The following is a 24,788-nucleotide window of genomic DNA, read 5'->3' on the forward strand; positions in this document are numbered from 1 at the left end:
CTTCCTCGAGGCACCGCGCCCTTCTGAAGGATCTTCCTTCTGAAGGGTGGCAGCGGAGAAGGGATTTTTAACGTCTAGTCAGACGAAAGGAAACCGTGGGCGGATATAGCTGTATATCGGTTCTTAGAGACTTCGACGGTAGGAAGGATGTAGGGAACGAAGGGAGGAAGGCAGTCAGGTTGGAGCTCGCGAACGAAGAAAGGGAGGAAGGGAACGCGTGGAGTGTGTAAGTGCGCTCCTTTACGTCTGCTGGAGGGATAAAAAGGCAAACCTGCCAAACTTTCCTGCACTCGTGCTCCAAGACGACCCTCGGGGCTCGTTGGTTGCGCTGCATTCACACCGATGCATCTTCACTGTGCCTTTCTCGCTCTTTCTTCCTCTCTTTCTCTGTCTGTCTTATCAAAGAACGCCTTCGAACGAGAATTCGTGTAGAAAACAATTTCGAGAATCTGCCGGGACAATCGAGAATTTGTACGAGAAGAAATTTCGAGGAGAGATAGATGCAACCTCTCACTGGAATTGAAGTCTGAAATAAGTGAATTTTGCTAGATCGAGGAAAACAAATAGTCCTTGAACAGATTTGAGCAACAGCAGTTCAAGAAGATGATTTGGTAATAATACATGATTGATGTGTCAAAATAAAATTTGCTCACATGCTTGACATTTTTGGTTTTCTTAACATTATTTTTGATTTTATTTCTGATAATAAAATCCAGAAATGTTGTTGACATTAGTATTACACAGGAAAAATAGTTACATAGCCAGAAATCCGCGAATTAAGCGAATTCTGTTATACTTTTCGTATGTAAGACAGAACCCGCATAACGAACTCATACTTGCAATTTCTTTCGCGCACGCATCGCGAGTTATAATACGTTGCAAATAACGTTTTGTGTAATGGCAGATGCGGCAGAATGCGGGGATATTATTAACTGGCTATGTTCTACCCCGTGAATTGTCAGAAATTACAACGCGAGATACTCGCTACCTGTCTTGTTTGGGGATCAATATCCAGCTGCCGTTTCCATCGTCCTTCCTCGCATTTCTCGGCAACTGCAAGGGCCATGGAGTTCTGCTATCGTAAACTCTCGAAGAAGGCCTTTGAAGCTGCCTTCGAACTTTCTGATTCTCTCTTCCCCTAGTCTTCCCTCTTTCGCTCCCCTCTCAAGTCACGTCAACGATAATTTCGTGTTAATTACTGTTCGAAATACCCTCGTCTAGACGTACAGGATTTTTCAATTAATGTTAATTCGTTTTTCATTTCTCGATCGAACTCTTTTTGTGTCGTCCATTTTTCTGATTAGCTTTTTTTTCGTTTTGCCTATAAAAGTACATAAACGGCAATTGTAGTAAAATTATTACGTATTATTACCTTTTCTCATGGAGGATTGAGATAACAGTTATATTCCAGCTGAATGTCTATCTGGCTGTCATAAGTCGCAACCGATCCAACTAACTCGCGTCTCTCTATCTTGGCCTAAAAACGATTCACTGATACGTCTGATTGCCGTTGTTAATTACACCTTTGCACGCTTCGGGCGATACTTTCTTCCTTCCCGGGTCCCGATGTTTCATTAATCAAAACTCGTTCGAGTCTCCATTCGTTTGCTCTATGTTTCGCCGAGAAATACGAGACGGCGTTGCGCGACCGACAGAAGCGAACGTATCTTTCGTGTAATTGACGCCGAGCTATGCGGCTCTCGATATTAAATCTCTGAGCGAGGTCGACGTTAATTACCTGCGCAACATACCGGTCTTCCGATTAGTTTCTGAAAAAAATATACATAGAATCACGGGTGTGTGCTACACTTCGCGAAAGTCGATTCATCGCAGTTCTCCTCCCCTCGTGAGCGCGAAAATGTGGCGTCTGGTCAAAAACCTGCAGTGTCTACTTTAAACCAATCTCTTTACGGCGCACGGAACCAGCTGTCATTTCTTGGCAGTCTGAATTATGCACATTTAGCGGTAACACGAGAGAAGTAGACTAGATATTATACGCCATGCATCAACGAAGTTTACTAATTGTTCCCCTGTGCATTCTAGGAAGCGTATTGCGATATTATACTTGGTGTTTTGTGTAAAGAGTATAAATCAAAGCCCTGCTACGAGACCTCGAGTATAATAAGAGTATAAATCAAAATCAAACAACATTCTGACGCTTAAGAAATGTAACAGTAAATTTAAATATTTGTTGCGAGAAATAAGAGAAAAACGAGATAAACAATAGCTTATGTGTCATCTTTAAATATTGTATTTTATTATCAATTAGTTTTTCATTATTAATTACTTTTCTTTCCTGATTATGTACATACAATTTTTACAAAGTTGAAACAGCTAGCAATTTTACTACATGATTTTAATTATCTATTTCAGTTATAATACAATTATATTCGCCAAATCGAACGATCTAAATTTATATCTCTTTCAAGAATACCTCTATTTGCAACAGTCTGGGCGTTAGTTATTGCTTAATATGTCTAGCCAGTTACTCATAATCTTTGGTTCCATTTTTGGCAGAACTACCTCGAATTTCCTGCTTTTATCGCGTGTCGAAGAAAAATGCGCGAGCTTGCGACTAGTACAATTTCGATCCCGAACCTTTCCAGCACGCTGTTCAGCAATTACGTGAAGCGAGATACGTCGCCCAACCTCGCTCCTAGATTTACGAGGTTTCGTTTTTCGAGATTAACGCGACCTAATTAATTTTATTACATTTCCACTAAGTGTAGCCTTTCACGATACGAATGCTTCGAACGTGAATAAAAACGAAAACAAGAAACAAGATCTATTAAACGGCAATACCCATTATTTAGCGCTTTTATCTCAATTGTAAATTTCAAATCTAGATGCAACTGTTAAACGTTTCGATTTACAACTGACTGTTAAAAAAGAGGTACTGCAAATATTTTCAAAAATATGTTAAAATGTCCTGCCGAAATTATTTGCAGTCTCTCGTGCTTTTTAAAAAAAAAAATAGTAAAAAATATGGTGAAAAACCGATTCATGCGCTATCGATTCACACAATCCGACATTAATGGAGCGTCGTTTTGCATTAACGATTGCCCGATGGGACGCAAACGTGACCTGTCTGCTGTAGCCGTCCCTCTTTTTTTTTTTAAATTTCCGATAGCCCGTTTTTCAAAATTAGTTCGGGCTGACTCGACAGCTCACGTTTCGTGCGAACGCTCGACCGAAGTAACAAACTTTGGCATAATTGACGGGAAGCGCGCGCTTAAAGCACAGTTTTAACCGTAAATCTTTGGACGCGCAATCGACATTGGGTACTCCACCACCACTACCAGCAGCAGCAGCAGTATCACGTACAGCTTCATCCACTAACCGGGCCATTGCCCTTTTCGCATTGCCGCACACATGTATCTCTGCTCTTCTCGAATTAAAGTCCCTTTAATTTCAATCGTGTTTGCAGGAATGCGACCGAAGAGTATTTCTAGTTGGTAGCAATATTTAAATGCATTTCGTATGCACCTAGTAATATAGGTCAATTTACTTCACGAATTGAACCCGAAACAGTATAAATTTCAATTTACGGAGATGTTATGGAAATAGTGGAGTCTCACTATGAGCTAAAAGTCTAGAACTTTTAAAGTGAAAAATTCATGCATAAAATATATGTATTTGTTACAAGGAGAATGACACAAATCTAATTTTCATATAGAATTATTTAAAGACAGTAAAATTAAGAGTGACATATTTCAAGAATATTTTGACTGGTTATACTTTTAATTCGAATAAAACATCAAATAACATTGCTGCAGAAATATTTAAAAATGTTCATGAATTCTTCCGTGATTTCTTGACTTTTTGCATATGAAATTGGTTAAAATGCTCTTTGTTCACTCAGCAACTAGTCTTTCAGTTTAATAACAATTTTTATAAATATTAAAGGACAACTGGTATATTTCGCAAACAAAATATTGTCGTTTTGAATAAATTATAAAAAAATAAACAAGAATTATCTCGTGCCAGAAGCGTACCAATGATATTTAAACACTTTTTATTGGAAATTTATTTGTTGTATGTAGGAAATTGTTTCCGCACAATAAAGTATTGTTAAAACAAAATATGATATGTGGAAAACATGAAACAGCATACACGTTAACTGTAAGATACTAATGCAAGAAAAATAAGAGAGAGCGAGAAGACGTGAAAAATACGTACGACTTTATTGTATCACAAAAATCTAGCATGAACGTTGGCTGTCGTATATCGGAAACTGGGTTACGAAGATACGTGCTTCCTTTGCTTATTCCAGTCTTGAAACGTTAACGCGTCGCGCGATATACGTCACGAGCACAACTGAAATATAGAAAAGATAGGAAATGGGCTTGCCTTCGTGCGTATTAAATCATTTCGTGTTGTCGTAAGGTACAGTAAACTACGTTACCTTGTCTTCGCGCTCTCTGTGTTTCCACGGTCCCGCCATTAAAATGTAATAGGCGACAGGACGGGCCAGGACAATCTACGGAAAAAGGCCAAGGGAGTAGAGGAAGGAAGGCGGAGAAAGGTGAGAGCAGCTGCGAATATTATCCAAGAAAACTCTCGCGTGCACGCGCGCAGGGAACTTAAGTTAACATTATCCTATTAATTTATTATCCACGGCGGTAAGCTGAGAGTGGAATTGCATAACGAGGCTGCCGAAATCACAGCGGGACGGGACGAGAGAAGAAAAAAGTTTTTACGACATCGAAATGATGTCGGTGTCCGCGTCGGAAATAAAAACGGAAATAACTAAATACGAGGTGCCCCCGGTATATCCGTAAAAATACGGAGAATGAATCGTAAAAGAGCGTGCACGCGGAGAGAGCAAAAATATGAAACGGATGAAAAAGACGGAAGGACGAGAGGTTGGCTAGATAGATATACCAGATGAAGCAGTGAGGGTAGTAAATGATGAAAGGAAGAAAAATGAAAATGGCTAGAGGTGAAATGGGAAAGGAAGAAGGGAGAGTAGTGGCAAACTCAGAGAGTACCACATAGAAAGGAAAAGAACCAGTGAGGGACAAGGGGAGGAGAATATAAAAAGTGGACGGCGAGATTTGCGACTGCCATTGATTCATTAACGCTGGAAATTATCCTCAAGGAATTTGCGAAATTTGTATAACTGCGATAATTATTCAAGCATTAACATTTTTTAAGATTTTCTATGATTGCAACTATTACGTGTTAATCTCAAACTATTATCTAGTATTTATTAGAATATATTATAACTAATTTCTATTTGATTTTTTAATATAGCAATTTGTTACATGTATATAATCATTATACCTGCTTTTTTCAGTTTTTTTAGAAAAAATAAAATCCACTCAAGAAAATTTATATATATGGATAGAAAAAACAATAATGTATTAAAATGCAAGCCATTCAATAATAAGAAGTCATTTTATTAATTCGAACGAAATCATACGCTGACAATGCGTTCAGACGACATATACTACTCACGATCGAGAGACCAATAAAGCGCCGGTACATTAGAGGTCCGAGAAACGTAAAGAAAATACAGATAACTATAGCGGGGAGAGCGCGAGTGTTCGAGGAAGAGCAAGGTAAAGTGTATCCATAAATACGGCAGAAGTCGGAACGTGGAACTATATGAGCTATAAAGAGGAAGCGAGACAATAAGCAGAGAGAGTGACCAAGAAATCGTACGAAGAAAATAAGATGAAAAGGAAAAATCGCTGGAAGGAAAACATAGTCGAAGAAACTCGGAAACGAGAGAAAGGAAAGCACGAAGGGTATTATTAATGTTAGCCCTCAGATAGCCAGACCAAATCTGACCACTTTGAAATAAAAAAGATATTTCGCACATTTTCAAAATACCTTCTAATCAGATTCCTAATAATTCCATACTTCTTTTATTGACTCATTAATAGTTAATGCGATTAGTATTCAGCGAGTTATTGAAGAAATGATTTCATTACTTAAGTAGCTTTTATATTAAATAGCCTGTAATATTAATCGTAATATCGGTCATGACTTATAAAACATAATATGTCAAACGAATTGTAAGTTCAATTTACCTTACAATTGTGCAACTATCAGACATATTATACCAAGCACTTCTCCACTTTCTCTCCAAGATTTGTCAAAAATCTATTTTCGAGTATAAATATAAGAGTATTTTCGGGAATCTGTGCCCGCATCTCGGAGAAATTCGTCGCGTTTTAGAACCGAACTCTTATACCACTTCCTCAGTATAAGTGGATCAAATATATCTTTATGGTAGTTGACATCGTCTCATCGCGAGGTACAGAAATTCGCACGACACACGGTTGCCAGCTAAATTATTTCCCGCATACAGTATAAAAAACTTACCGGCACTCATCTCGCCCGACGACGACAACGGAGAACGGGGGCGAAGATAATTATAAAATAAATCTCCAGAGGGAAAGCGGGATGAAGTGTGTTAATAAATTGGGTGGAAGCTGGTAGAGGTGGTAGTATACCAACCATAAAGATGAAGCAGAGAGGAGCTATGAGGCGAGACGGTAGGTGGAGAACGAACTCAACGAAGGCGAAAGATGACGAAGGAGGGAAGGGGAGGGAAGAACGAAGGGCAGGACGAAGAAGAAGAAGGAGGGTGAGATGGGGTGGTGCCGTGCCGGAGAAGTTTCGAAGACGAGCCATTGTTTCTCCGTGCCAGACCTGTTTCGAGACTAATGAATTGCATTATAGGAAATCCGGAATATAAATTAGGTTTTGCCATTACGTCGTCCAATGGGTAATTGCCGGCTTTATGCGCCATCCTTCCTAGCCGAACCCATCAATGCAGGAATGTATTATAAACACGGCGCGTATTAACCTGCCGATGTTTTATGCTACTGGCTTTATGGCGCAGTGATACACTTTCGCTATTACTGCTAGAGAGAGAGAGAGATATCTCCCACGATAATATTAGTAAAGAAATTGCAGACTTAATGCAGCGGAACGTAAAAGAAACCGATGAATGGAACTAAATTGACACGCCGATACATTTTGATCATAATAACAGATGAAATCATATCCTTAAATTAAATTATCACGTAATAAAATTATATTAACCATTAAATCGTAGTAAATAATAAGTATTCATGCGATATTCATAAGATAAATATCATAAGATAAATCTATCTTATAGCCTAATAACCAATCTATGTTCATTAAAGAATCCAAAAGTGAGAAGACGAAACCTATAAACACCTTATATGCACGTTACATATCGGAACACGCGATGGAGGATTAATTCGACGGTGCTTCTCACAACAGTTTCAACATTTTGCTGGCGGAACCAAACTTTCCCTTTAGAAAGCTATTTTTTCTAGATCATCGTAACGAGCGACGGGATGACGGCAAAGTGCGAACGTGAGTTTGCACCCGCGTGTCGATCACGCTACCGGCGAACGTTCATTTTGCGATTATTCGAGCACGACTTGTTTGGAAAATCATTTGCATCGTACTTTCGACGTCCGACACGATTTTCGCGAAACCATTGCACGATCGTTAGCATCCTACGACGGGCATCGAAGACTCTGAACTGCATTAGCCGTGCAAAGTATGATTTATATAGGAAAAATCCGATTAACTCCACTCTCGGCTCCTTTTCACCATAGTTACCCTCTTTCCTTTCACCATTCCCTCGTGACGCGCTTTTGCTTCTTTCTTACCACTCTTACCGCGTAGATTCTAAGGCGAATTTACACGGTTCATCTCTGTGATTATCCCGGATGAATTATTCGATCTGTCTGAACGAAAATTTGATTAGACATCATCTATTCTTGTCGCTTATCGATTATCGATATTGATATAATACATAATATACTACGATCCTAATAGACTTTCGGATATCGCCGGATCAAAATATCAGAATCTCTGATTTATTAAATGTGTGTATTATTTCTCATAACTCTAATTTATTAAATGCGTGTATTATCTCTCATAATCCTGTAATAATTTAACAAAAGATTAATAATGCAGCGAAGACGTTCTCTAACATGGAAGTAATTAACGTCAAACCAACGCGACGTGTCATTTGTGAGTGTATCCAATTAAATTTCCATTCATAATTAATTCAAGAACATGACGAGACATGTATATACACTGAAATTGCTAAGAGCAGCATTTTCGCTAGTTACGCTTTTAGCGTGCACATTTCTTGGGAAGCATGCGCAGTTCTCACAGAATTCTATAAAAGCGACGCTTTAGCACGAGAAGCGGCCGAATCAATTGATCCGCACGAGAAGATATCGACTGTATTAATTCCGCTCACCCCCGTGGCTTCATCGGGAATGAAAGTTCGCCATTCCCCGTTCCCTCTGTCCATCTCCACCTAGCATCCCGTTTCGGGATTGTCGTGCCGCTTAATTAGAGTTTGTGAGATGAGACTTTTTTCCCTGTGTTTCAATAGCGATTCCATTGCGACGATTCGATGGCAATTAATCTCGATCGGACGTTGTCCAGGAACGGGCGGAAGCGTTGGCAAATAGCAGAGCACCCTTTATTCGGGGGAAAACCCGATGGAAAGTTCGCAGCGTTAGTCTGGATTCTTGCCGTTCTGTCCCCGCGCTGCCCCCTTCCGTCGAAAAACAATGGCAGATTCGAATAATGAAAAATTGTTGGATCGACTATTGCGGAAACACCACGGCGTACAATCGCATTATGTCATCCCGCTTGTTTTATGCCGGGTCGGAAACGCGAGGGCGCGCGGGAACAAGAGGGTGAGACGCATTATGCGCTTTTACCAACGTCGGCGACCTAGTTATTACGTACTGCAAGTTCATTTATCAAATCGTGGAATAGCGAGTTCTTGCGCTTCCATTCTCGGGGGCCGACTAAAAACGCGATCCGTCCACCGTAAATGTGTGCTGTCCGCCGTTGCTTCTTATCGGCCACGATTATCGCTGGAAACGATGATTCGCGCGTGCGGCATTTTAATGACACCCTCGGATGCATCTCCTTGGAGACCCGTTAATTTCAATTTAATGGTTTTCTCGGACTTGCGACTATTTTTCGCCGCGTCGTTATCTCGCGGTGTATAATTTCATGTACACTTTCCATGTCTAATCTTTCGAAAGTCCATCAGCGCCAGCTCACCGTCGCTGTGTTATATATAGAGCGTTTCGAGAATTTAGAGATAATAATACAGCGAAACTTCCTCATTTATAAAGTTACACGAAAATCTTTCCATCTGGAAATTGGTTTAATATTGCGGATTAAAAGATCTTAAATCTTTTATCATCGAAAGTCGCTTTTAAATATGGGTAACATTAAATATAACATGAAAAGTCAACGTGATTAATGTTGTGAATGCCGCATGTGATGTAAAACTGAACGATGTAAAACTTTCCGAGAAGAATCTATTACTATAGAGCGCATATCTCACCCCAGGGTTAATCAGAGTTAATCCTAATCGATTTTGCCGCATTCGGCTCTCGCTGCATGAACGACCATCCGATTCGCCGCACAGGATCGACAGATGAGATTTATGAAATGCGGCTCTCTAGGAATCTCTCAGCGGTGGAATACATTTGTGTCACTATCGAATACTTCTCGGAGACATTGTCCTCTAGACATTATCCTTCCACCGTCTCCTGCCTCGCAGGATGACGATGGAAATCCCTTTCTTTCCCATTGATGCGAGGGAAAATCCCCGACGATGGTGCGGCGGAACCGCGACGAAGAATGCATTTAAAAATTTCGAAGAAATACCGCCCGCCCATCGGGGGTGCGGATGAGGGATGGGGAAAAGAGAGGGGAAAAGGGAATGGAGGATGTAACTCGCATAATCGTTGCATCAAAATGCATCGACTGGAGCACCTCCGGATTTAAGCACATCGCGCATCGGTCCTGTCACTTTTCCCCGAGACACCGTAACAGGATTTAAGAACGTGTCTCTAGTCCTTGTAATCGTCGTTTCTCAAATCGCTTTCACACTTCCAAGTTTCTAACGAATCAGAAATTTTCCATCGGACTTTAATTGATTGCTCACGGCAAGTTTCCAAGAGTGTTTAAATGGCCAACTATTTCTATCGGCTGTGTAACTCTTGACTGGTCTCGCAATTGTGCTCAATGTAACTCGGTAACAAGCTTTATGAAGCGACTAAGCGCCGATCAGCTTGAGAAAACTTGATTCAGCACAATCCGCGATCCTTTTCAGATATCTTCATTTACACGATACGGAGAAAGATGATTTAATCAAATTTAACTCTGCGCGCAACGTTGTGCAACTTGTAAGCCTACATCATCCGACGACGATTTCTCTCAACATTATTTAATTTTTACTTAGCTCCGTGTGACTTATCGTTCCAATTACTCAATTAATCAAAACTGAAAAGAGAGAAAGAAGATCGTAACGCGTACACGAGAGCGATGCTCTCACGTTCTCGTTAACCAGCATAAACTATTCATCAAGCATTCATAAACGCAGCTCCTCCGGTGTTCACGAGCCCCGCGATATCCGTAATTAATGATTGATTATTCCGATCAGCTGGTACTCACTCATAGCTGCGTGCGCGCGCGCCCGCACCGCAACGGCGACGAAGTCACGTCTCATTAACCGCGTTCGATCACATTCGCTGTGCAACGAACTTAAAGCTTTAAATCCCCGTGGCATTAATGCGCGAACGTCTTACGTGGGACGCGCGAACACTCTCGGCTCGAAATCGATTCAGGAATGTCGGCGTTCGATTCGCTTTTTATCGAGCGGCGCGACGGCGATGTTACCCACGCGTTGCACACGCAGCAACGTACGCAGACGCGATCCCGGATCCCAGAAGAAGTAGCAACGCGACCGGTCCGGTAATTAAGACGTCCGCCTACTTGCCGGAGCGTCGCGATTATTATTTTCCTCGCGTTTTCAACGTCATCGGCCGTCCGTACGGTACGGAGAACGATGATATCTCATCGCGCGCGCGCCGCACCTTTAATCTCCTTGTCTTTTCGGCATCGTCCTTTATCCTCTCTTATATGCGCTATTTTTCTTTCACGTCCCCGCATCTGCGCTCGCCTCGCCTCGCCACTCCGGGGGTGAAAAAAGGTCCAATCTTGGTGCAGCTCCCCGATGAAACACTGAAAAACAACATCGCGAGATTCCTCGTTTTGATAGCAGCTCGCTTCGCCGCTATTACTCGAACGGGGAAAGCGGTGAACTAATTAAGTAATACTTCAATCAGGTAATATCCGCTGTTTCCCCGCTAATACCTCGATCCTGTACAGCACGATGCCCTGGCGGTTTAGCCCTCGTCCGCAAGCCTCGCATGCGGGCACGGGATTAATAGCGTATTTCTACGGAATTTGAATGATTACTGGATACACGTCTACCTCGTGATCTAAATTGCACGGGATCATGTAGAAATTTCAATTTCAAAATTACGTTGCTCCTCGCACCTTCGAGACGATCGATACGTTCTATTTTCATTGAATTTTCTTTACCGCACCATCATTCATCCATTCGGTTACGTCTCTCCGCAATCTCTCCGCCATTCGGCCCAAAAACTTTATCGCACTTGCATTTGATGGACACAATCTCTTTTTTTTGTATCCTTGCCGCTTGTATCGTGCTTGCGCTCGTCTGCGCGAGGAACTTTCTTGCAAGCCTCTCGCCTGTACCTTGTCTCCTTCTTCTTCATCATTACCCGATACTGCCTCTCCGCCTGCGTCTCCCTCCTACACGGTGCTCCTTCTTCCATTAAGAAATAATTTCTATCTGCTCCCTCGCGTCCCCCGCACCACTCGTAACCCTCCTACGGGCTCATCCTCGACCTCGCCGACCTTGCCTTTATACCCGCACGTTTATTAAAGCCTCTTTGTGCGTCGACGTTGCTTGGGGATTTGCCGAGGCCGAATGACGCGCGAACATCGCACTTGCGTTACCGACGCGAGTGAAATCACGCTAAAAAGCCGATACGCGGATACGCGGGCGAACCTTAGAATTAACCACCACCACCAACACTCGGTAGCCTCGTAATTATTGTTATTATTTTACCTCAGTCGTTTCTCTCGGCCCGAACCCGCAAAGATGTTAACATAGTTGCCGCGGTGCCGTGATTGCCTGTCTTAAGTGACGGACTCATTACTCGGCCAGAGGTCGAATACTGATCAGCACCGGGTGGACAGCCCTTGGCCCTTGTCTGAGATTCTTCCGGGCTCCATCGCTCTCCCCCTCGGCATCAAGCCGCAAGCTTGCGTCGATTAATGATGCAACAGTTCCTCGGAGAGAGACAAAAGGTCGCTTGAATTGAAACATCGTCTTTCAATTCGATGTCAGACCATTACGGAGCTGAGGAACCTTTTGGAGAACGCGGCACTTAATGTAACGCCTACCAAATATTTATTGCAACGAGGGTCTGAGAATGTATCCCTCTCTCATCCGGGCAAATGTTATTTCTTATGTCTAATACATTGTTTATGCTCACGACCATGACGGTTTGGCGTAACAGTAATAATCTATTCTTCCATCTTCATTAAAGAGCGTTGATTGTTGTTGTAATGAGCATTGTGGAATAGAGAAACAGATGTTTACCGTATTGCAGCAAATTGCGTGTCGGGCGGCTCAACTCAAGCGCCGTTTATGTTTCAGGTAGGATGCATCGCGACGCGACTTAATTAATATTTGTTAATTAAATCCGGACAGTGACTGCGTGTGACCCGTTTACCACAATTCACCCTCTCGATTCAATTTGTTTGTTTGTAAATTGCATGCACATGCTTAACTATTCCATCTCTGTCGCGGCAGAACAGCTCGTTTCCGGTGTCTTTTTTCATATTGCATTATTGCATTTTCATTAACGAGATACGAACAATTCATATTGATTTATGAATATCGATGCAGCCCGCAATCGAAGAATTTGAACGGAGAATTACAAATTAATCGGATAATTATCATAAAATAAAATTAAGTAAGTAAATTTACTTAAGAATTGAATAGAAACCTTATCTAATTAGTTAAATCCCCATGAAGTTAAAGACTCATTGAACTGAGAATAATTAGAATTTACGTCAACGAGAACGTGACAGTCGGAATCCTCGGGACGATAATAATAACTACCGAAGAAGGCAGCGAATGTCGTATATTCTTGAACAATGTCGTTGTAACAACGACGCTGAACGTCAACCGTTAAAGCGATCCGCGTCGTGTTTCCCTCCGATGATTACTGTTATTACTATTCGAGAGTATGACCCTTTTATTAGGCTCGCGAACGATTCTAGTCCTGAGGACCTCCTCTCGCCTGCCTGTCGCCATCGTCATTTCGCTGTCGATTGAAAGCCCCCGAGTCGTCTCCGGCTGGGATTTAATTTGCGACCTCTTAACCGCGACCGCGAATGAGACTCACGGTGAGGTCTGAGAAAATGGATGCTGCACAAGTGTACCTGGCGGATGATTGTACCGCGAAAAAGGTGCGACACGCGGAGAATTTTGCCTTAAAATAATAGCCTGCAAATTGCAGCTACGCTATTACTTTCGGTGTGACTACAATTTTATGTGTACGTATACGTGGAACGTGTAGATGTTCTGTGCGCATCTAGCATCAAAGTTACAAAAACTCTGCTGTGATAGCAGCCGCGGCAATCACCTGGGAAATTCACGAGGATGAATCTGCGCGCATGTAAATATTCATGCTACTTTCGAGATATAAATACGAGATATAAAATAGCACTGGTCGTTGTAGAACTGGCTGCTGCCAAATGCGCCACCGCGTTGAATTATTATACGCCATACTATTAAAATCGGTGATGTATCCCGAGATATATATTAACTATTTTTGGAAATACACACTTTTGTAACACGAAACGGAATACGCGATGAATAATCGTCATCGAACTAATATCGACGATTAATATCTAATAAATATTTAAATGGGAGCAATATTTATCACGTACTAGAGCTGAACTAGCAGTTGTTCATAATTCCATCGTGAATGTTTAATTCCTCATCCCGCTCGTGTCATTCGCGTTTCGTTAATACTACTCAGACATTACGATAAATATATTATAGAAGATATTAACTGCAACGAATATCGACAATGACGCCTCTCTAATTTTTCCATTTATTTTCCATTTAAAACATACACAGCGATTTTTATCTATCAATTGTTAACAAGTAAAATGCTCTCAAAATGTCAAGTCAAATGGATCAATTTTATACACAAATAATTACATCAAGCTCGATGTGTATCAGCGTTCTCCAATCATGAAAAATAATTAGATTTTAATCTCTTCCATCAAGTATTTTCTCACTATAATGCATTACACTTTATCATTCAGCTCGTCTTGATCTTCAGGCAGCTAAGTGCTTGAATTATCGCGAGCGCTACAATTTTTATATGTACCTTCTTATAATCAGCCCCAAGACCTTTCTTACCCACCGTAATCTGATGATCGAAATTGATTGTGCCAATCAATCTACAAGAGAAAAATATATTCTCGTTTCAGGTGGTGGTGGAGAGTTCGACGTTAGCATTGGAATACGGTGATCTCGAGATCGACCCGGGTTCTCCGGTAAACCCGGACCTGCTGTTCGACTCGCAGCTGATGCACCTCTACGTACTCACGGAAAAGAAGGTCTCGAAGGTCAAAGTGCAAGAGTGCTCGGTCTACAAGACCTGCTGGGACTGCCTAGGTGCCAAGGACCCATACTGCGGCTGGTGTTCGCTAGAAAACAAATGTAATCTGCGCAGCGATTGCCAGGATGCGGCCAAGGATCCGCTTTACTGGATCTCCTACAAGAGTGGTCGATGCACGACGATCACCACCGTAACGCCGGACCAACTGCAACGCACAACTGCCAGGACCCTCGAACTCGTCATCGAGAACCTGCCGACTCTATCCGGTCAGTTCCTGTGCGCGTTCTCCGCTCTTGACAAGACCCTCATCACAAACGCATCGCGCAAGTCCTATGGTGTGAATTGCACGACCCCGCGAACGGATCTGTTACCATCAATACCACCGGGCCGGCATCACTTCACGGCGAAACTGTCGGTCAGAATGACGAATGGGCCTGATTTGGTGGCAACGAATTTCACCTTCTTCGACTGCAACACGTACAGCTCGTGCACGCAATGCGTGTCGTCGAGCTTCCCGTGCGACTGGTGCGTTGATGGTCATCGATGTACACACGACACGGCAGAGAATTGTCGAAACGACATCCTTGTCACGGGAGTCAGCGTAAGTTTGCGATTTGTTCTTGAGTTAAAAAAGAGAAATCACGTCAAGCGACAATGAATTAGAAATTACCACGAATTTTGCGATTCTTTATAGAATAATGTAGCTAATGGAGTAATCTGTGGTTTGAAAAATTTGACGTATAATTTAATATTTATATATACGGCTGCAGAAATATCTTTTCTCTCTAGCAAACATTTATCATGGATATCTCCACATAAGATTAATGTTAATTAATATTAATTGATGCATAGATGCTAGATTAATAATTTCTAGTATTTATCTCTTTTACTATTTATCTTTCAATATCACTTTTTAGTCGCATGAGGAAAATTTTTCATCTAATATATCTCGAAAAAATAGAGTTTTGAAAGTCCTGTAATCGATGTACTCACTTACATTCACGGTTCACTGAACCTTTATTAATATGTTTCGAAAACTGGATTTGCATCATTCTTAAGATAAACGATTCATATGCACTATAAATTCCTAATTTCCTACCTAATTTCGAACTAAAATTGTAATTCTGTTGTTGCAATTGTTACCCGGTAATGTGCATCGACTAATTTCATTTCAGCATAAACAACCCGATTCGTTTTGAAGTTAAAACGTTGCGAGTTATCTCATGAATATTAACGCGTGATTATCAATTAATTTGTAATTTTTGATGAAACTTGATGCTATGAATCTCCGTCCATCATTTACATATCATACATGTCCAAAATGATCGAATTCAACAGAATTGAATGAAGGTGCTAATAGCATAACTAAATGAGATGGTAATAGAGTAATAGCATCGAAGAGAGCAAGAAAGAAAGAAATAAAATCAATTAAAAAAAAGATTAATATAGAATTTGTAATAACTTCAACTTACGTGAAGAATGTTAGAACAGTGCGTAAAGATATTACCTTATCTTTTCAATAATCTCTCACGTTGCAGAGAATGGGACCAAGCTATAGAAGTGGGCCAGGTTTTTGTCCCACTATAAACGCCACCGAATCTCAAGAGATCCTCGTGTCTTCCGGTATCAAAAAAGCGATACGAGTTAAAGTGCATATCATTGGGGTATGTAAAGAAAGCGTTATTATCAAGTAGCTTATTAATTTTACATTTACCTGCTTATACACCTTAAAATAAGATTACAATTCCCTGATTACATTTTTTCCAAACGAGAAAGTCCTGGAATATTAAACTCGGAAAACTGACTGAAAATTCACTGTGCAATAATCATGCAATTATGTAGTCATGCATTTCTCGCGAACGTTTCAGCTTTTGTATAACAAACATTGAATTTTCAGCAATTCATTATACAAACGCGTTTCGTGTGTCAATTCAACATCGAGGGTCGCGTGACGAGTGTCAACGCGCGTTTGCTGGCCGACACGATCTACTGCGAGGAGACGGAGTTCTCGTACACCTCTCGCGCGCCGAACATCACAGTGCCCTTCGCCGTGATCTGGGGCGGTTCGAAGCCTTTAGACAATCCGGACAATATACATCTGGTGATATACCGGTGCCGCGATATGGCGGATAACTGCGGCATGTGCCTGGCCCTGCCAACCAAGTACGGCTGCGGATGGTGCCAAAGCTCCGACAGATGCGAGGTGAAGGATCAGTGTGACCGCGGCTCGGGCATGTGGCTCAACAGCAACCAGACCTGCCCAAATCCGGAGATACAGTCGTTCGAGCCGGTAATGGGCCCCTGGGAGGGCAACACGAACGTGACGATACGCGGCATCAATCTCGGCAAGACTTTCAAGGTAAGAAAGCGTAATTTCGTAAGTTTATCTCATTATTCGTTACGAAAGCGTGTATCTCTTCTTGCTCGTAATGCTTCAGCCGACAATTGTTACTTTTGTACACGAGAAGTTTAGTATTGCATTATGATAAATAATACAATATAAAGAAATATTTTAAACAAGATTTATTTAAGGAAATGTCAACGCACTCACACAAGTACTTTAAAGATTTTGTAAATTATGAAATTTAATGTTAATTCATATTTATTTGGTGTGTAAAATATCAAACTTTTGTCGAGCAGTAATATCGATGTATAATCATTATAACAAACCTAACCGTTTGTTTAATTAACACGCGTAGGACATAGTCGGTGGAGTTACCGTGGCTGGAATGCGATGTCTACCTTACGAAGAGCTCTACATCCGCACGAAACAGATCGTCTGCCGAGTTGACGGGCCCGGCACGCAAGAAGGCAGAAGCGGACCGGTGATCGTTAAAATCGAGGATTTCCGCGGCGAGTCCGATTACAACTTCGAGTTCGTGGATCCGAAGATCATCTCGATAATGCCCAAGTACGGGCCGCTGAGCGGCGGTACCACCATCAAGATCACCGGTAACTACATGAACGCCGGCAGCACGATACATGCCTACATCGACGATCTGCCCTGCTCCATAATAAGCGCCGAGTCTAGCGAGGCCCTCTGCATGACGAGTCCGAGCAATCAGAAGAGGAAAGGTATGCTAAAGATGTCCTTCGACGGCGGGAAGCGTCTGTTCGACGGTTACTTCGAGTACGTCGATGATCCTACCATCGAGAGCGTGGAGAGCGGCGTGGCTGGGCAGATGAAGGTCCCGAAGGGCATCCCGGCAGGCGGAATTAAGATCTCGGTGACCGGCAAGAATCTCGGTTACATACAGAGCCCGCAGATGTACGTCTACTACGATGAGAAAATGTTCGTGTCGCAGTGCGAAGTGCACAGCCAGGAAAGTATGGTGTGCAAGTCGCCGACTATCGAGGTGCCCGAGCACGTGGTACTCGACGCCGAACGTCCGCTCTCCCTCGAGTACGGCTTCCGTATGGACAACGTCACCGGTGTGCAGAACCTATCGCAGCACGGCTTCAACCATTTCCTCCTCTACCCCAATCCGATCTACGAGGTCTTCGACGAGGAGGTCAAGTATTACAAGAGCGATTATCTCACCATTAACGGCCAGCACCTCGACCGCGCCTGTCAGGAGTCCGACGTAGTCGTGCAGATCGGCAATGCCTTCTGCAACGTAACGTCCCTGTCGCGGCAGCAGCTCACCTGTCGACCGCCTTTGACGCAACCACCGGCCATTGATGCCCAGGGTTTGCCTAATAAACAGGAATTGCCGGAAGTGGTGCTGATAGTGGGCGGTACGCTTCGTTACAACATCGGCAAGCTCAGCTACGCATTACCGGCCGGACTGAATGGGCCGTTATCGAAACCCGCGCTCATTGGCGTGATCGCCGCCATCGTGGTTTTGGTATTCGTGTTCATAGCGTTCCTTATCGCCTACCGTAGAAAGTCCACGGAGAGCAATCGGGTGTTGAAGAACATGCAGGAGCAGATGGACATCTTGGAACTGCGTGTCGCCGCCGAGTGTAAAGAAGCCTTCGCCGAGCTACAGACGGAAATGACGGACCTCACGGGTGACCTGACCAGCGGCGGCATACCTTTCCTCGATTACCGCACCTACGCGATGATGATACTGTTCCCGAGCGACGACAATAGCCCGGTGCTGCAGTGGGACAGGCCGGAGCTAGCGCGAAAGGAGAAGGGGCTGCGCTTGTTCGGTCAACTGATCATGAATAAGACGTTCCTGCTGCTCTTCGTGCGAACGCTCGAGAGCAATCGTTACTTCTCGATGAGAGATCGCGTTAACGTGGCCAGTCTGATCATGGTCACACTCCAGAGTAAGATGGAGTACTGCACGGATATCTTGAAGACTTTGCTAGCCGATCTCATCGAAAAGTGCACAGAGGGCAAGAGTCATCCGAAGCTATTCTTAAGACGGTGAGTATTTAGGACATAAGTGATGTATTATCATTTATGTCGCATTTTAAAGATATTTACGATCCTGAATTATTTATTTTCCAGGACCGAAAGCGTCGCCGAGAAAATGTTGTCTGCCTGGTTCACGTTTCTCTTGTACAAATTTATGAGAGAATGCGCTGGTGAGCCGTTATACGTGCTGTTTCGCGCGGTGAAACAGCAGGTCGATAAGGGCCCTGTCGACGCGATTACCTCGGAAGCACGATACTCCCTGTCTGAGGAGAAATTGATCAGACAATCTATCGATTTCAAACCGATGGTAAAGCAGCGTTATTACTTTGACGAGATAGAATAATGCGCCTGCTGGAAATGGCTCGTAGTATAATGTTTCTCTGTTTCGAAATTTCAGACGGTCTACGTCTCGATATCCCAACAGACCGTGTTCGTCGGCGGGATGGATCCCAACACGGAAAATGTGCCCGTCAAGGTGCTCGATTGCGACACAATTTCTCAAGTGAAGGAGAAAGCGTTGGACACGATCTACCGAGCTACTCCGTACAGCCAAAGACCTCGAAAGGAAGACCTTGATCTCGGTAAGACTCTCTTGCGACTGAACATCCGAATATACGCAGGCTCTCATAATTCTTACGTCGCGCTCGATGAAACGTGTTGCAGAATGGCGAACCGGCGCGTCTGGCAGATTAATTCTTTACGACGAGGATTCGACAACGAAGACGGAGGGCGAGTGGAAGAAGAGGAACACTTTGAATCACTACAGGGTACCGGACGCAGCCTCGCTCAATTTAGTCTCGAAACAATCGTCTATATACAATCTCTCGATCCTGTCGGAGAAGACGGACAAGTCGCACAAATACGAAACCCTGAATCTTAGCAAGTTTAGTTCGGCCAGTCCCCCGCTCTCCCGCGCCACCTCGCCGCTCAATCAGAATCACGACGGTGGTATGAAGGTCTGGCATCTCGTCAAGCATCACGACTCCGACGCGCGGAAGGAGGGAGACCGCGGCAACAAGATGGTCTCGGAGATCTACCTGACGAGGTTACTCGCGACGAAGGGTACGCTGCAGAAGTTCGTCGACGACCTGTTCGAGACCATATTCAGCACTGCCCACCGCGGCTCGGCGCTTCCCCTCGCTATCAAGTACATGTTCGACTTCATGGACGACCAAGCTCTGCAACACGGCATATCCGATCCCGAAGTGGTCCACACGTGGAAGAGCAATTCCCTTCCTCTCAGGTTTTGGGTTAATCTTATAAAGAATCCGAACTTTATTTTCGACATACACAAGTCCAACATCGTGGACTCGTGTCTGTCCGTCGTCGCGCAGACGTTTATGGACAGCTGCTCGACGTCGGATCATAGATTAGGTGCGTAACTTGTCGTTCATTTTATTATTCCTAAAATTCAAAGATTGAACATTCGGAGAAGCGACCTTCAACGACCTTTCTCTCATTGCTTTCAGGTAAGGACTCTCCGAGTTCGAAACTATTATACGCGAAAGACATTCCAGTGTACAAAGAATGGGTAGAGCGTTACTACTCAGATATCAAAGTTATGCCAGCCATATCCGATCAAGACATGAATGCCATGCTTGCCGAAGAATCGAGGGTATCTATCTGCTTTTTTTTATATAACATGCAATTTAATAATCACCATCACAGCTCTGAACTGAACATGGATTCCTAATGCATTGCTCGTTTGCGTTTCAGTTGCACACAACGGAGTTTAACACGAACTGTGCTTTATACGAACTATATACGTACGCGGGTAAATACAACGAACAACTGATAGTCACTCTCGAGGAGGACGAGTTCTCGCAGAAACAGAGACTGGCGTACAAGCTCGAGCAAGTGCACAACATAATGGCGGCGGACAACCCCTGATGTACCATGAATTCGATGAAGCACATGACGAAGCCCGCTCGTCAGGAGTTGCCCTGCTGAGCGGCGAATCGCGGTCCGGTACGTTCTCGACGGCGCAAACGAAGAGGACTGGCCTACCTTGTAATCGATTGTCTCAGGTTCCGTGCAGAAGCCAGTTTTCTCAGCTTAATGCGAATCGCGAGTGAACTTGGGAGAACCTCGTTATCGCAACGGCGCGACGGCGCGCCGCCGCGAGTTAACCGGAAGTTAATTAAAAGGGACTAAGTGTTGAAACAAATTCGTGTCGAGGAAGTCTTCTCAGAGGTCGCCGGTTCGTAGGTGTGGCCATAATCATAAGCGTATGCCCCGCGCGCGCGCGCGCGTAATTGTACATAAGATATCAAAAATCATGAATAATTGTAATAGGATATTAAATGTACGATCACATCTCGACGGCCGCAGATCGAGTGCAAAAGAGAGTGCGGAGCGAGGCGTTCCCTTCCTCACCGCGCGGCGATCACCGCATCGATTTTGCACCGCGAGTGATTTTGAAATGAATGTAATAATGAATTAGTAAGATAAGAAAGAAAGAAAGAGAGAGAGAGAGGCCGCGAGTGAGAGAATCAGCGAGATCGATCGATAATTTGTAAATGTGTTTAAAGGAAAACGGTCGATCGCCGACCCGCCGGTGTCTCGGTGTGATACGGCGATTTTTAACGAAGAAACATTTCCATCCACCGCTTATTCTAGCTGAAAAATTTTTTGAATTACGAGAAACTGACGAATTTTAAGAGATTAATGGATAATTACCGATGTAACAATGAATAATTAAACGATATGGGTATATATTATATATAAATATATATATATGGATGGTATGTCATATGTATATGTGTACATATATACACTTTATACCGGCGCAAGCATGCCTGTGTGTGTGCGCGTGCACGTGTGCGTATATCTAGTATCCGAGGGAGGCGCGCGTGCGAGCAGTAGTGCGGTATCCCGCGTCGTGTATTTTGCCATAACTTTATCTCACACACACACACACACACACGAGAAATGAGACACGGAGAAGGATGTGTCTCGCTCGCTCACACGCTTACAAGACGACGCGCTATCGCTCGTTCTCCTCGTGGCTCGGCGGTAAAACGCCATACCGCACGCACGCGCGTATTTACATGGTGTATTACGTATACTTACACGGCGCCCGAGAACGGAAGGAAGAAAGGCAGGCAGGAAGGAAGGAAGGAGGAAGTCATCCGCGCAACGGAAACAGACTGTGTACTAGTTAGTAGGTAATTAATCTATGGACTATGGCCGCGCGCAAAGGCCAGCTCGATGTGACGGTTGTGTTGAGTGTGCGTGCTTCCCCTCCTTGGTCTCCGCGAGTCACCGTTCCATTTCGCCATTTAATCGTTCATTCCTATCGTCGTGCATCCGTCACTGATGTCATCGTCGCTGTTCCATAATCATCCCACCCCCCTCTTCCACCCCTTCGTCCATACGTCTATCGCTGGTCCCTCGTTCTCCCGTCTATCGTTTCCTTTACCACTTGTAGCATGTCTACTGTCCACGAGGCTCTCCCGCTCTCCTTTCACCCTCCCGCGAGTCATCTTCACGCTGCTTTTAATCTCCCTTTCTTTCCCATCTCCTCTAGCTCTCTCTCTCTCTCTCTCTCTTTCTCCCTTGTAATGCTTCAACGCCTCCGTCGTCATGTTGTTGTCACTCTTAATTATTGTAATATATAATGAATATAACGATCACTGTTGAGTATTGTCTGATTGTAATACATTGATATTGAATTGATATTGAATTGATAATCATTAATTAAAAAAAAGCGTAATATTAACTCTGTGGACGTAGCCATATTGGTGTGGATGTGAAACTGAGTCGCGTGAATGAGAGCGTGCGTGTCTGATCGAAGGGCCGAAAGCGCATTGCACAGTATTCGAGAAGAAGACTATATAGAGGAGCACACACGTGTCACGTTGAGAGAATTTCGCGTCTGGGTGCTGACATTGTCGCTGACAAGACATCGCTGCCTCGGTGAATAAAAAGTTGCCCGAACCAACTGTTATTCCCTTCGTATATTCACGCACAAATCGCCAAATCGCACCACTGTCTGCCTGTAAATGTCGCATCCGACGATAAATCAGATCGAGATCCACGGAATGCCTGATCACTCCTCACAAGTAACTATTAACGTTAACGTTCCGAAGGCTAACGAGCTCGCGGTCCTCCGCGATCCTCCGAGCGGAGTGCTCGAAACTTTTGCAGCTCCCGTGTCTAACGTGTGGCGTTCTGTCAATGCGTGCGGCTGGTAACGAATGACGACTGTCCGAAATGTGTATGCGCGTGTATGCGTGTGTCCTGTGCGTCAATTCAATGTGCAGTTGTACGTGGAGAAAGTATTTATTGCTCAAAAAACATCGGACGACCGTGGTGGAAAGGTAAGGAAGCGGGAAGAGAATACGGAGTCGTTGGTAGGCTCTCGCGGGAGAGGAATCGGGGGGAGGGCGAGGTGGTAGGAAGGTCGAGAGAAAGAAGGGAAAGACAGCGAGTGTACGCGGTGGCGAAGGCACATCGCCAGACAGGGTAATAATCGCGCGTAAAAAGGGGGCGAGGAATGATGCAACTGACGACGACGACGACGACGGGTCAATCAACCAACCAACTAACCAACCAACCAACCAGCCAGCCAATCAGCCAACCAACCAATGGTTTCTCAGAGGATGAGGCGTGAACACGTGCTCACGTCGTTCGCCCGCTGTTCCGCGCAGGAGGACGGGGCGTGCGGTACCCTCCCCCGCGCACGCCGACTTCAAATGGTACTAATAAACCCAAAGTGCCTCTGGTAGATTTTTGGGCATAAGCTTGAGTAATAAAGACTACATAGCGTTTACTATAAAAAAGAAAGAAAGAAAGAAAGAAAGGAAAAGAGACACGACTACGACGCGATCGCTGATTATAATAAAATGATAATAAGGAGAAGAGTCGAGGAGAGGGAGATTAAAAAAAAAATAAAATAGAACACGGCGAGAGCGCTTCTGACGCGCCCTCCGCGCAACCGATTGCACGCAAAAAAAAGAAAAAAAGGGCGAGCGGAGTGCGGGCGTACCGGGTGTGTACGCGGTGCGTACGCTAATTACACGTTTAGATAGATATTAACATATAGTCGGTAGCCTAGTCTCTATGTCGGTGTCTGTCTGCCCTGAGTGTCTTTCCCCACGATGTACCCCCTAAGTGCGTGTACCTTGAAACCCTGAGCAGACGTGCGACCTCCTCACGGTCCACCACCGCCCCTCCGTCACCGTCGTCCTCGAGTCCCGCCACTTTTTCCCGTGTCTATCACTCGGCCGTGTATACCGTTACGGATATCCTCGCCGTCCTTCGTCTTCTAAGTCCGACGTCTCCCCTCGACCTACTCCCTCCTCTCCCCCTTTTCCATCCCTCACTCACGAGTCCCCTGAAGTGTCCCTCGAATTTTAACGCAACTAACTGTGCTCACATCACGCGTCATTCGCCACAATTACCAATCGGCACGTTTTGCTAAGTAAATATCATTATTATGATTATGATTATGATTATTGTATCGATGGTTCCTCAATTGTCGAGTGTACGGATCCCGATTTGTAAAATTCGACTTAACTAAGGAGATGTGTAATAACTTAATCGCCGTATCGTTCGTGCGTGGCTTGCTGCTGCCCCGGCAGTCTACTACCGTCGTGTGCTTGGGTATGGAGACAACGTGCGCGCCTCCAATGAAGAGAGTGTGTTTTCGCGAGTGATGTGAGTGCGTGAGCGAGTACGAATACCTGTCTGTCCACTACGTACGTCCCTGCCTCTCTGTGCGTCTCGTATCTTCCACGCGTACTCCACCCCCTCTCGCCGTCGCGATCCGGCTGGGCCGAGAGAGGTGGAAGGAACGCGTTGCAAGAAGAGGCGAGGAGACGGGGTCGCGTGAATGAAAGGTTGAGCGAATGTCTGATGGA

The 24,788-nt window shown here is 44.1% G+C and overlaps 1 protein-coding gene across 2 annotated transcripts in view; it reads left to right on the forward strand.

Moving 5' to 3' along the window:
* The window catches only part of LOC105280134 (plexin-A4), a 234,719-nt gene extending 210,836 nt beyond the window's left edge, over positions 1 to 23,883 (forward strand). For both annotated transcript variants that reach the window (XM_011340393.3, XM_011340394.3), the window contains exons 4-12: positions 14,425 to 15,156; positions 16,094 to 16,219; positions 16,453 to 16,914; positions 17,255 to 18,933; positions 19,018 to 19,231; positions 19,322 to 19,505; positions 19,588 to 20,298; positions 20,394 to 20,539; positions 20,641 to 23,883. In XM_011340393.3, coding sequence (XP_011338695.1) covers positions 14,425 to 15,156; positions 16,094 to 16,219; positions 16,453 to 16,914; positions 17,255 to 18,933; positions 19,018 to 19,231; positions 19,322 to 19,505; positions 19,588 to 20,298; positions 20,394 to 20,539; positions 20,641 to 20,814 — 4,428 coding nt within the window. In that variant the 3' untranslated portion in view covers positions 20,815 to 23,883. The remainder of the gene's footprint in view (positions 1 to 14,424; positions 15,157 to 16,093; positions 16,220 to 16,452; positions 16,915 to 17,254; positions 18,934 to 19,017; positions 19,232 to 19,321; positions 19,506 to 19,587; positions 20,299 to 20,393; positions 20,540 to 20,640) is intronic.
* Positions 23,884 to 24,788: the final 905 nt, after the last annotated feature.

The sequence above is a fragment of the Ooceraea biroi genome, chromosome 2 (genome assembly GCF_003672135.1).
Source record: "Ooceraea biroi isolate clonal line C1 chromosome 2, Obir_v5.4, whole genome shotgun sequence".
Lineage (NCBI taxonomy): Eukaryota > Metazoa > Arthropoda > Insecta > Hymenoptera > Formicidae > Ooceraea > Ooceraea biroi.